Genomic DNA, 12,972 nt, shown 5'->3' on the forward strand with positions numbered 1-12,972 from the left:
GTTACGATACAGTATTGGATTTTTATTTGCCATCACCAATTCCAGCTGTGCAGATATTAAACAATGTATGAAATTATCTTCTGTAAAACAAAAACAAAAAAATCACAATGTCCTTTATCTATTACTGATCCAAAGCAAATCATTTGAGAATGCATGATTTTAAATCACAAGTAATTTTTCATTGCAAAAAGAAAATAGTGGTGTGCAGCATATGTCATGTCAGGAAAACAGTCATCCAGACATGGAGCAAGGAGCAGAGGAATACTCATTTGTGTAGACATGAAACAACGATGCCAGATCCTCAGTTCTGCTGGTGTGAGTGATGTGGACATTCCATCACACTATATTGTGTCACTTGGCCACATCTCCTTTGATATTCAGACAATCCCATATTAGGGCATGACAAGATGGTCACAGCAAGGCGAAAAAGGTTGCAATATACCATCTTCCTATTCAGTAGGTGTTGTGGGAGATTAGACGCTTCCCAATATATATCCTAAAAAGGAGAGAGACAAACGTAAAGTACAAAAGGATCTGAAAGCAAGATAACTGAATAAACCGGGGACAATTCTGAAAAACTGACCTGAAGTACAGTTATAAAGTTGTGAGTTTACAGCTATACTTCACCATCATAGCTTTCTCACTAGAGAAATGCATGTGCAATATTTTTTTAATAAGTCTACTGACAGTGTATAGGAGTAGTACCCTTGAGCCAAATTTCTTCTAGTACAGTAATATTTTCAAATAATAATTTCAGATTTTTTTTTAAAGATGACGAGACACACAAGCCAAGCTGGTTGACATGTACAGTATATACTCTCATGGTCAGAAACTAACCCCTGGGCATTACTCACTCAATGGCAGATAATGAAACAAAGACAAGAAATTAATACAAGCTGCTACTTCAATCTAAAGTCTTGGATTTAACCTTGTAAATGAACCAAAATTATTTGTGTTCATCGAAATTAGTAGTTTTGTATAATCCTGCAAACCGACCAATCAGTAAACAAACTGATATGGGTGAAGACAGACTCCTTTGTGTGTCATAAACCTGATGTCTCATGACCAAAAGTTAAAGCCAGGAATCTACCTCAAACTGGTTGGGAGGTTATTTAATAGAGAAACTAAGACTAGACCACCAATTAAACATGCTGTGTTCCAGAAATTAAAGGTCAGGATGAATGAATAACTACTGTGAACAGCAGGGACCTGGGGTCACCTATTCATGTATGACTTTTTTTTTTTTAATTCTAAGTTGGCTTTATTTATCTGCAAGTGTTTCCATTATTTATCTGAACACAAATTAATTCTACATCAATAAAATTTGGGGTTTTAAATGTTTCTCTAAAGATTCTTCTGCAACTACCTCTTGAGGTTCCTATAAATGTGTCTCCTGTAGGTAATAGTAAAAATCACTCGGCTTACCCTAAGCCAACAGCGAGTAAATGAGAAATCATTAATGAGGGAAGGAAAAGTTTCAGGAAGTCAGCAGACAGAATGCCTCCCTTCTTCATGACGCTGGTGTTTCTGATGCTCAGAGAGGTCGAGCGCTTGGGGTACTTAAGCAGGAACTCCCTACAGAGAACCACATTAATTTTTCAGTGTTTAGAATTCATTAAAATCAATGAGTGCCTGTCTAATGTCACTCTAACAAATGTGCTCACACAAACATCATCTTGGCTCTTTTATTAATTAAATACAAATGGTGGTATAAAATAAATATTATTGTCTGATAGAAGGAAAATTAGCTCTATTTCTTATTCTGGTTGCCTCTACGTCACAGTAATCACACTAGATTTGCTTAGAGGTGGTGATTATTCATACATCTCAAATGTATTTACTTGGTTAACAGACCCTATTCACATGGGGTATGAGGAAGATCACAAGTGGACATCTCTATATCAGTTCAAACCTGCTATACATCACATGCATCTCAAACTGCCATAAACAATCAGATCTCATTTCTCAAATATGAGAGTTTGAACACACATAAACATTTCTATTAGCAAAGACCAAATGATGAATCACAACATTGCTTTCGTTTCTGTGAAAGACAATCTGCAAAGTTTCTTCTTCATGTTTTTGATATGTTCTAAGTACTTTGTTAGTTTTGACATAAAGAAAAATAAAACGTTCCAATACGATCAATGCACAATATTTAAGTACGTATTGTTATGAGGGGAATGCGTGAATACTAAATGCTGCCAAAATGTATTGTCTACATACTTTGGTGGATTGTTCTCAGGTCGACTAGACCAGTCCCAGATCCAGTCAGCATTTTTCTTCATCAGATTCTCTACCTCCCATCTCCTTTCTTGGCAGTCTTCATCTGACTAAAAACACCAATTATAGAAAATTAAATACAATCTGAATTCAACCAGAAACAACTTGACCAAAACTCCAAACAAACAAGATAATACTAAAAAACTACACTTAGCCCTTTAGAACCTTGATACATATTTTGAAATACTAATCAGAGACTCCAAAAACATACCTGCGAGCTGTTCCCCTCTGAGCCCCTCCACAGAAGGAGGGGGGTCTGTGCTCGGAGTGGGCTGTTGTAAAGTAAACAATGCACGACTTTTGGTCACAAAAGGCATATAATTGATATATTACTCCCTACCATATGTATGAGAAGTAAAAACAAGGATTGCAATGGCCATTTTCCCACACACCTGTTGCACTGTGAGCTCCCTCTGGAGCTGCTTCTGCCGGACTCATGCTGCGCATCTAGCAGCATTACCTCTACGTCACCGTCCTGAGTGGACGTGGGGATTTGCTCCTGGCTTCCGCAACGACTGGTACTTCGAGAGGCATTGCCACTGAAATGCAGCTCAACCCAAGAGCCTTAAACCATGACAGTAACAGATTTTATATGTGACTCTCGTTAATAATAAGATGTAGTGTTTATGAATGGATGTGCCCTGAGGGTAGGGTCGCAGCAGAACAGTGAGCAGCTGCGGGCTTGGCTTCAAATGGCTTGAAGGCATTACTTAACATTGCGAAGAGAATATGTTAAAACTAGGTCGTGTTGTCCTTTTGGTAAACACTTTACGTTATCAATAAATCTATCTTTATATCAATCAGTTTCAATCTAACAAGGTAGCTCTGTGATTTACGGCTAGTTAAACTAATTTACCTTTGTTGCCTAACAGTTGTTTATTTAACTCGACTAGCGCTAGCATCAACACTAGTGCGCTAACTGTATAGGCTCCTGGGTCGCTTATACTTTACCTTGTAAACCGTCGTCCGATGAGTTGTCCTTGTGGAGCGACATGATTTTTTTGACAAACTTACAAGTCCACTTATTAAAGCGGTTTTATATATCTACACGTCACTAAAATGGCTTTGAAATCACAGTTAGCAGCTGCACTTCTAAGTACCACAATAACAATGACGCAACGCTGTGTTTATCTACACCCTGATTGGCTCTGACAATGGGAACACATTGCACGTAATATGAGCTTCTGGGTGCGCTGCATTGGGTCGCAGGCGTACGCCGAGAGCCCGGAGTTTAAAGGGTATCAGTATACAGTATACATAAAGTCTTGGTGTAAGCACCGATGTTGGATCGGGCTTACTTGCTGTTACTGCAAACGGCCTAGCCTCTAAAAGAGTAATTGCAAACAAAACATAAAGTTCTACAAACAAACAAAAGAAAGCGATCTTTTGTTATTTTACATTTTTCCTCTAACTTTTTTAGCAATTCCACAAATCTGTCTGCAGGTGGCAGTTAAAGTTCATAAATTATCTAAATTGCTTCAGAATACAATTCATAAGATACACCGTGTGACAGAGGTCACACATCTGACTTAAAGTCGAATTCATTGTTAACTTTATGGTTTTGCTACTGTCTGTCATGTATTGATCATCATCAAGATTTCTAAAGCTGTATTTGACTGTATCAGTGATTTCTGGACGTAGTGACATCTTTTACATGTGTAAAACTACTACACAAGACCAACATTTTCATATTTTGGTAAAAATGAAAGTATAAACATAAAAGAATGGTCTGTTTCACAATATGGCATAAGCATAATTATGAATTAAATGTTGAAGTTAATGTGTGCAGTGCATTACTTTAATCTTAAAAGCACTTGGTCACATTCATACCTTTCAGACAGTTGAGGGATGATGTGGGAAAAAAACTTCCATCTACAGACATCATTTCAAGATAAAATGCCTTAATTTATCATCTGTTCATTGATATAAAATTGGAGTCATAGAGATGAGTCCAATTTTAAATCAAGTCATTAGAGATGACTAATTTTTAGGCTGCCAAATTTGATTATGTTTGTTACCATGGTGATCAGTATGGCTAATTTGTCTAGCAAAATTTGATTATTTTTACAATGACAGAAGTTTCATGTCATTATGGAGTGTGTTCTTCTTCCTGGCAGTCCATATTTCACACAGACTAAAGTAGACTGACTAGATCATTTCCAAACAGAGATAATTACTGCAGTAATGTGTGAGAAATCCCTCTTCTATGCTCAAAAATAAAGCTGATATTTTCCAAAAGCCAAAGCCCTTTAGTTTCAGCACCATTCATTGCTGTACAACGTACAATATCATAAAATGCAGTAATGTTGATACAATCAGCAATTGATAAATCTGTAGCAATCCTTAGCAACTAAATAAATATTTATTAAAAAGAAGCCATAAAGATTTGATCAAAGAGAACATCTAATATTTTACACAGTTAGTATAAGTTGTTTTTACTTTCATGTTACACTGTCAGAATCTATGTATAAGACAATATTGCAGTAATTTAGTTGAGTGTTGTGGATGTTGTTTTTGCCCCATATCCCAGTTTTCATTACAAAAATGCACTCACCAGATGGCCCATGTACCAGAATGGATCCATTATTGAGTGTTAAAATGTTCCTTCAATGCTACATTATGCTATTTGCCTTTTTATGTTTCATGAGTGCCACATGGCTTTCAGCTAAAGTGAAAAATAGTTGTATAACGAGAAAGATAAAGCTATATTGTTATGTACGTCATATTAAGGAGAAAAAACATCTTGTCTCACTTATCAGCAGTCAGCACTGGCTTTGCTAACATCACAGTGATATGAAGGAGGTCCTCCAACTGCACCAATTAAACCACATACTGTATTTGCATCTGGAAGTCTATCACAGATCGCCTCTTATCATTCTAATTAGTGTTGTCATAGAGCATGAGAGTTACATCCGTTTGCTATAGCAGTGTAACAAATTCAAAAACTATGATAAATCTTCAAGCCCATCTGTACACTCATATCCACCCACATGTTAGAAAAGAACCAACGGATGTGCATGTCTTCTCGTCAGAAAGCAGTTTTCATGCAGCAGTAGTAGGAGCAAACTGAAACTCCAGATATTTTTCCTGTGAGTGTTACAAGTTTCTTCCCAGAATTTCACTCTGTTCTGTTTTTAATCACGAATAGTAATATATTTATTCTAGACATACTCACTGACAAATCCCTTCTACCACCTGCTGGATCATGCCAATCATTAGACTTAACTACAGTATAACTGTAGAAGACAAAATATTTACAAGAGAAATATCTAGGAATGTAATAGATACAATATTACACATCAGTAAATTCATACAAAAGGTAATCCATTACACTTGATTTTAAAGAAATAGTCCCAGTTGATGAGTTGAGTGAGTCTGGAAATGATTTCAAAACATCAAGTGTTGTCAAACCCATTTTAAATTATCATAGTCTACAAAATATTGTATTAAATTTATCCATTGTTAATCATGTTACAATTCAGAATTAATTCAGACATGATGCATTAGCATGGCTATGTTTCTGTTTTCCCACACAGGAGACCAACGATGACTAAACATCAACTCAATGTGATGTAACTAATGTGTAAAAGCATTAAAAAAAAAACATCAGTTAATGTATTATAAAATAATGGTGATAAGATAAGATAACATTGATTATAATTTATTATAATGACTTTTAATCAGATTTCCACCCTGATTTAACATGTATGCTTATATTAATTTAATGTAAAAAATGTAGAGAGTGATATATACTACCGGTGTCTCTGCTACCACTATTTTAATAGTGAAATGGTTTTGGTTAAGGCATCTTGTGACATATGGTTCCAATGTCTGTCGTCAGCAGGTTTTCTTTTTTGCATTTGAAGTAGAATATAATGACGCCCCTCAGAAGCTGAAAAGGATGAAGAGGAAAAGTGAGTCAGTAGAGACATCAAACTCGATCCACTATCTGGATACAGCTGCATTAAACTGTCCCTTTCTCTGTGTAGGTGTGTGTAAGCTAACAGAATGCTGAGAAATGACTATGATGTCTGTATCAGCTGGCTCGAGAACAGATACACTGATGAGGTACAATGAAAAGCTTGGTCAAGAGAAACGTTAAGCGTATCTCATGTACATTGAGCGTTTGAGTAAATGGTATTATCTGTAAGTGCTTGGGGGTGGATTGGAAGGGTTTTATTGAAGCCAGTGTAGGAGGATGAGAGTAGGCTAGACTAAATATGGAGATGATTAAGATAGGAAGGACATGCAGCAGGTTAGAGTGATTAAGGATAGAGATGGAAATGTGTAGTCCAGCAGTGTTCTGGGTGGATGGGTAAACTTTGAGGAGTTGATGAATGAGGAAGATGACAGAGAAAGTAGAGTAGAAGATGCAAGTGTGGTGGACCAGGAAGTCGTAATAATTAGCAAGGGTGAAGTTAGAATGACACTAAAGAGGATGAAGAACAGGAAGGCAGTTGGTCTGGATGACATAGATGTATTGAGGGAAGAGATGAGGGCAGTTGGAGTTAGATATAGGACAATGCAGAAGAAAGGCTGACATTGAAAAGGTTAACACACTGTGGTGACCCCTAACAGGAAACATGGAAAGAAGAAGAAGAAGAGGAAGGAGAAGAAGACAAAGAAGAACAAGAAGATGACTGAGGAAGTGTCAGAGAGTTCAAAGCAAGAGATTTGCAAGAGATTTATTTGTTATACATGTGGATTCACTGCATATGAAACCAATGCAGGTTTCATATGCAGTGGCCTTTCACATAGAGAAGGGTATATTGACCATTGCTGATGATAATAAATTCATCAGATTATTCTGGAAAATAAAACTTTTTTGGTCTCTGAAATAAAATGAAATGTTAGAGGTTATTTTCCAGTGTGTATGTGTGGTTCCGCGGTGTACTGGCGTCATTCCCGGTGTGTCCTGTGAGAAATGTTCGCATTGAAGTTCTCAGAGTCATTGTGTCTTTTGAGGTTGAGGTCTTTTGGGCCTGATTAAATACAATTAGAAGAGGAGATCTGAGAAACTAGAAAGTGAACATTTGTGTGTTGTAAAATGTAAATCTGCTATTGGAATGGGCTTGAAACAGGTATAAAAGAACAATTGTCTGTAACAACTGTGGGAGTATCACTCTCAAGTGCTCTGCTCCCCATACCGGTATGTATTAAAGAGGAATGACTGATCTTACTGTGTCCAAAACTTAAAATTCTTCTGAGAATTAGCAACTCTCCTTTAGCAAGAAGAATTCCCTGACAGTCCCCTGCCTCAAGCCCCCAGTCGGCTGGGATAGGCTTCAGCACCCCTCGACCTGCAACAGCGAACAAAAGCGGGTACAGAAAATGGATGGATGAATGGATGGATAATATTTTCCATGTATGTTTACTTTCCAAAATACTTTAAAAGTATTTGTATTCATCTTGCATTCTGCTTCACAAAGCAGCTGCAGCAAAGGACCAAAAAATCTTGCGTTTTAATGTTTTTAAACATTCAGACACCACAGAATAAAGCAGCGCATACTAGGAGTGGACAACACATCAGCTGTTGCTTTATATTTGCAATTTCTATTGTCTTAAAGCATTCTTAAAGCACTATAGCTTAATGAACAGGAATAACAGTCCATGGTTTTGAAAAGACTATTTTCAAGTCTGATACCACATGTAATAAATGTTAGTTTAAAGGCTCATATTTACATCCAAATACTCTGGAGGGCATATAGGAGAGAAAGCAGTTCTCCATCCAACCACATAACAATCATACCATACAGCGTGACATCACAAATTGGCCAGATAGAAGCGGATGAAACAACAAGGTGGTTTACCAGAAAATTAAAATATCTAAATTTGTTCTGTTTGTAGTTAAAAAGCTAGCCATGGTTAATCTTAAATATTTTGAGCAGAATAATCCCATCTTCAAGGATTGGATACCAAAAAAGGACTTCTAATAGCAAATTCATTTTATACAATTTTTCCCACACAATATTGAAATTTTTCATACTGATATCACTTCAAACATGGATGTTTGATAAATACAGTCCTCCTCTCTAGACAGAGCTAGAAATATTGTAATCAAATATATGAAGCACTTGAAAAAATGGGATTAAAATGAGACTTTTCATTGAGAATGATTTTCATTACAGCAACAGCAGTGAGCAGAGTAAGGAGAGAATGGAACCGAGCTTGCATGAGGCAAATTAAACGGGATCTTCCTGCTGCTTATATCCCTCAGAATGTAATTTGATTATCTTGCATCCTTATCAATTCAAGAGGGAGGAAGTATTATACGCCCCAGCGTGCACGATGCATTGTGTTCAATTCATAATGAATGACCCAACATTCAATTAAAAACACTCAATTCATCATGAGCTATGATTTAAACTTGTTAGCATGGTCTTGATTCCTCTGTCTGACTCTGTGCAGTCCTGCCTCAGCAACCTCTGCTCGTCTCAGATGCAGCCTGCTCTTCTTGGCCTATTCGCTTTATCACCAGCCCCTCTAAAATACATGACCAGCAGCTCTAAAAAGCACTTAAGTTGGAGAAAATTAGGATGAAATGGAGAAGGGGAGCTGTGTGAAAATTGTTGAGCTCTTTCCAGGGGCGGCTTATAAAACAGTTTTATAAGCTGCGGTGTTACAAGCATGAATTGTGATGCTTTGAAGTGGCCTTTAGAGAATGAAATAAATCATCTTCTCAGCCGATGAACCAACCAAGCTGTTTACAGTTTATAACCAGCCATAATTTACAGTGACACGGAATGAGGCACAGAAGATTAAAAACCAAATTTTACTGAAACATACTTTTAAACCCCCATGATAAATTCAGAGTGTCACCAATGTTTTGCACTTTAACTAATCATGAAATATTGTAAGTCAACTCTTGATGAATTCTATGATGTCTAAATTTTCATTATTCTCTTTTGGCAATGATGGGATTTTTTTTCATCTTTTGATTGCTTGGTTTTGAAAGCATAATGTATGCATCTTGCTGCTCAAGCATAGCACCAGCCTCCATTATAGTTGTCATTTTAATTAAAGGATGAATTCACACTACAGTCATACAACTTCAAATTTTTACGACACAATGATGCTCCAAGCATGATGGTGAAGTAGTTTAAGGACTGTCTTGTCCATATTTTATGGTAAAAAATGTTGATAATGTCGGTTGTTTAGTATTAATGTAATTTAAATGAATAAATGTAGCATGGCAGTAGTTACTGATTTAATGCTATTGACTGTCGGCATCAGGCTGGAAATGATTAGACAAATTTGCAGAAAGCTTCTTGCTTAAATTCTCATTGCCACCAAGGTTGTGTAATATTTCTTGTGTCAGATTGTTTGTGGGAACCGAGCAATACATTAGGAGTGGAGGTCTTACCATTTGTGGAAAGCACTAAAAGCTGTATTTTAAGACTGAGACATGGTTGAACCCAAAAATGTATACCACAGGAATCTCAAAGTCCAGAGTCCCAGAGACCAAGTCATGGGAATCACTCAGTTATCCACTGTAAATATGAGACAAGCTGACTGGAACTGTTTGCTAAGTTAAAGTAATTACAGATTATGGCACTGGACTTTCTTTTCCTCGACTCAAAGTTCATTTGTTAAACAAATATTGATGTAAAAAAATCCTACAATGTTGTGAAAAGAAGTGTGCTTAATAGACGAGACAGAAAGTATAGTTATATAATACATGATGAGTTTATGGTGATGGTAGCCATACAGAATGATCTGCAGCAGGTTTTCTGTTTGGCTCCAGGGGGTGATTTAATGACCTCTTGATATGAAGGGCTATAATTCATGATAACCGCTATCCAGTCCTCACGCCTTCTGGGCAGAAATATTTTTTCTTATAATTCTGTTGTTCTCATGCTTGTTCTTGGAGAAGATGGTGTGGAGAAACCATTTTCTCGGGTACATACTTTCTTTGATCTTTCATGGATTGTGTACTCTTTCATCCTAATGGCAATCGTGTAGGAAGAGCCTGTTTCCAAGTCATGTGTTTCATTTATGACTCGTCACTAACGCAGTTGAGAAAACTCCCCAGTGATCTTTTTTAAAACAGCAAATTTAACGGCTGTTCCAAGAATAACCTCAAAATTTGAAAAAACAAACAAAACACATTTCCTTTATTTTTAATATCAGGACATATAAGATATTTACTGCGCCATCTTAACTGAAAAATGACTATCAACAACACAATACCAAGAAAAGTCTTCCTTCAGCCTGAAAAAGGAAAATGCAGATGTTCACAAAGTTTATCATGATTGACATGTTGTTTTTTCTTGCAAAATCTGTGCGATTGCTTTATTTTAGACTAAGCAAATACAAGTTATTTTTGACAACACGGATGATGGTGTATGTACAGGCACTTGCAAAATAATTACTGTTATGATCTCAGCTTGATTTTCATCATTGTTTGTTTACTATATTTGAAACACATCACCCAAAGTCCATTAAAAAAACACACACAATTGCAACATTGTTTAAACTTTGTATCTGAAGTAAACTGAATACTGTTACAATTCAAAGGCAGGTAGAATACATATCATTTATGTTGTAATAATTATGTCACATTCTAAAATCAAGCTGCCACAGTGTCAGGTGAAAAGTAAAAAACCTGCACATAATTTACTATTATAAAACAAACATTTACTCTGATCAAAGCACACAAAATATCATAAAACAAAAGCAAAATGGGCTACATTTCACATTTTCTTATTTAATTATTGTATAATATTTACACTTACATGACTCTTTATGTATGGGAGCAAAAAACGTTGTTTATGAAATACATGTATAACAATCCTAACTATAAACCTCTCCTGTATCTTCTACAAAGGATCTTTTTAAAAGACCTTCTGAAGTCCTTATTGAATATGGTATATATAACAGGATTAAGTGAACTATTGCAGTAGCCAAACCAGAAAAACATTTTGAACAGTGTCTCTGGAACACTAATGCTGTCAAACACAGCAGTGAGTGTGTATGTGAAGAAAAAGGGGAACCAGCAGAGGACAAACGCCCCCATCACCACAGCCAGAACAAATGTGAATCGCCTCTCTCTGCGTTGCCTTTCTTTCCAGCAGCCCACTCTTACGCGGGGCTGCACTGGTTTCAGGGGGGTTTCCCCAGGCTTCACCTGTGCCAGTTTGGTTGTTCTGGTACTGCACTTCTTCATTCGCGAACACAGGACGGTGTCATACCCGTCAGAGGAGGACGGATATTCATCCATTTCTAACCCGTTGACCTCTCGACCTTCCCCTCTTTCCACCTCCCCAACTTCCATGTCTCTTCTCTCTGGGTTGCCTGACTTGCCGTATTCTGCTTGCTTTTGGCCTGGTGGGTCTCTTGTTCTTTTCTTCGCAATTAGGTAGATTCTAACATACACCATAATCATGATGACGCAGGGTGCAAAAAAAGAGGCAGTGCTGGAGAAAATGATGTACCATTTTTCTTCATTTATTTTACATTCAGGGCAGGTCCTTTTCCCATCTTTCTTTGTAATTGTAATAAGCGGGGGGAATGAAATGATGGCTGCCAGTAGCCAAACTGTGAAGACTGTGCATTTAATTCGACGTGGTGTCCTTCTCAGGTTATATTCAATTGCTTGAGTGACGGACCAGTATCTGTCCAGGCTGATGGCACACAGGTGAACGATGGAAGAAGTGCAGAAGAGGACATCCAAAGCCAAGTAGATCTCACACCACACTTTACCGAAGTACCAGTAACCCATCAGTTCATTCGCTAAAGAGAACGGCATCACTAAGGTGGCGACCAAGATGTCTGCACATGCTAGAGAAACTAAATACAAGTTCTGAGGAGCTCTCAGGGCTCGGCTTGTTATCACTGCAATAACAACCATGACATTACCACACAAGGTTAGCAGAATGAGAATACCCACCAGGATTGTTAGAGGGACAGACGTCGGCACATTGTATGGGGGTTTGCCAGGCAAAGTCTCATTTCCACTGGTAGAGTTGAGACAACCCATCAGGATGAGCTGTGCTGTTGATGATGTTGTCTGAAGTGCTCTTGAAGCTGTGCTTAGCAGAAGTCTATTCATATTCAATTCTGGAATGCAGCCTCAGAACATTTAATCTTGCCATTTTGTGCACTGGAGTCAGTCCTTTAGTCATTGATAAAATAGCACCAATGTAGAAAAATGATGAGCTTCTTTTATATTTAAATTTTTAAAAATGGGGTCCCGGTTTCACACTGAATCATTTAAAAATACATCCAGCTTTTTAAAAGGATTAGTTCTTCAGCCATTGTTTCACGAGAAAAACTTGTCACGTCCCTTGGAAGAAAAGTCATAAAACAGACTTATGTTGGTATGGCACCGGCTCAGGCACATCTTTTCATCTGTTGTGGGTGAAGTAGAGACGCCGTCTCTTATCTGTCACTGAGGATCTGTGAGACTGGTGAGAACAGGAATGGGCGGAGTTCATCTGCAGCTGGAGATTTAAAAGCAGTTTAGTGTTACTCACAAGAGCCGTGGAAAGACTGGCCAATCCTGACATCAACATTTTGTTTTTATTTATACAAGCAATATCTGCTGTTTATTTAATTACAATTAATTAAGAATAAAACCATACAGTTTTGCAGCTCATGAGCTAAATGTTCAGACATATCCTGAAAGGACAAATGCTTCAAAACACATATAAAAGACCAGACGCCCTTACAAAAATATTAATTACTTGA

At 37.3% G+C, this 12,972-nt stretch overlaps 2 protein-coding genes across 2 annotated transcripts; both read right to left on the reverse strand.

Moving 5' to 3' along the window:
- Nucleotide 1: 1 nt before the first annotated feature.
- bnip4 (BCL2 interacting protein 4) lies at nucleotides 2-3,408 on the reverse strand. Its single transcript, XM_068327142.1, has 6 exons — nucleotides 3,235-3,408; nucleotides 2,676-2,847; nucleotides 2,495-2,555; nucleotides 2,227-2,333; nucleotides 1,426-1,575; nucleotides 2-496 (listed from the first exon to the last, which is right to left on the reverse strand). The coding sequence occupies exons 1-6, from the start codon at nucleotides 3,275-3,277 to the stop codon at nucleotides 454-456; spliced, it is 576 nt and encodes a 191-aa protein (XP_068183243.1). The 5' UTR covers nucleotides 3,278-3,408; the 3' UTR covers nucleotides 2-453.
- A 7,015-nt stretch (nucleotides 3,409-10,423) lies between these two features.
- On the reverse strand, nucleotides 10,424-12,633 carry LOC137603751 (alpha-2A adrenergic receptor-like). Its single transcript, XM_068327494.1, has one exon. The coding sequence runs from the start codon at nucleotides 12,332-12,334 to the stop codon at nucleotides 11,081-11,083; it is 1,254 nt and encodes a 417-aa protein (XP_068183595.1). The 5' UTR covers nucleotides 12,335-12,633; the 3' UTR covers nucleotides 10,424-11,080.
- Between the last annotated feature and the right edge of the window lie 339 nt (nucleotides 12,634-12,972).

This window comes from Antennarius striatus, chromosome 11, assembly GCF_040054535.1.
Source record: "Antennarius striatus isolate MH-2024 chromosome 11, ASM4005453v1, whole genome shotgun sequence".
In the NCBI taxonomy this organism is placed as follows: Eukaryota; Metazoa; Chordata; class Actinopteri; order Lophiiformes; family Antennariidae; genus Antennarius; species Antennarius striatus.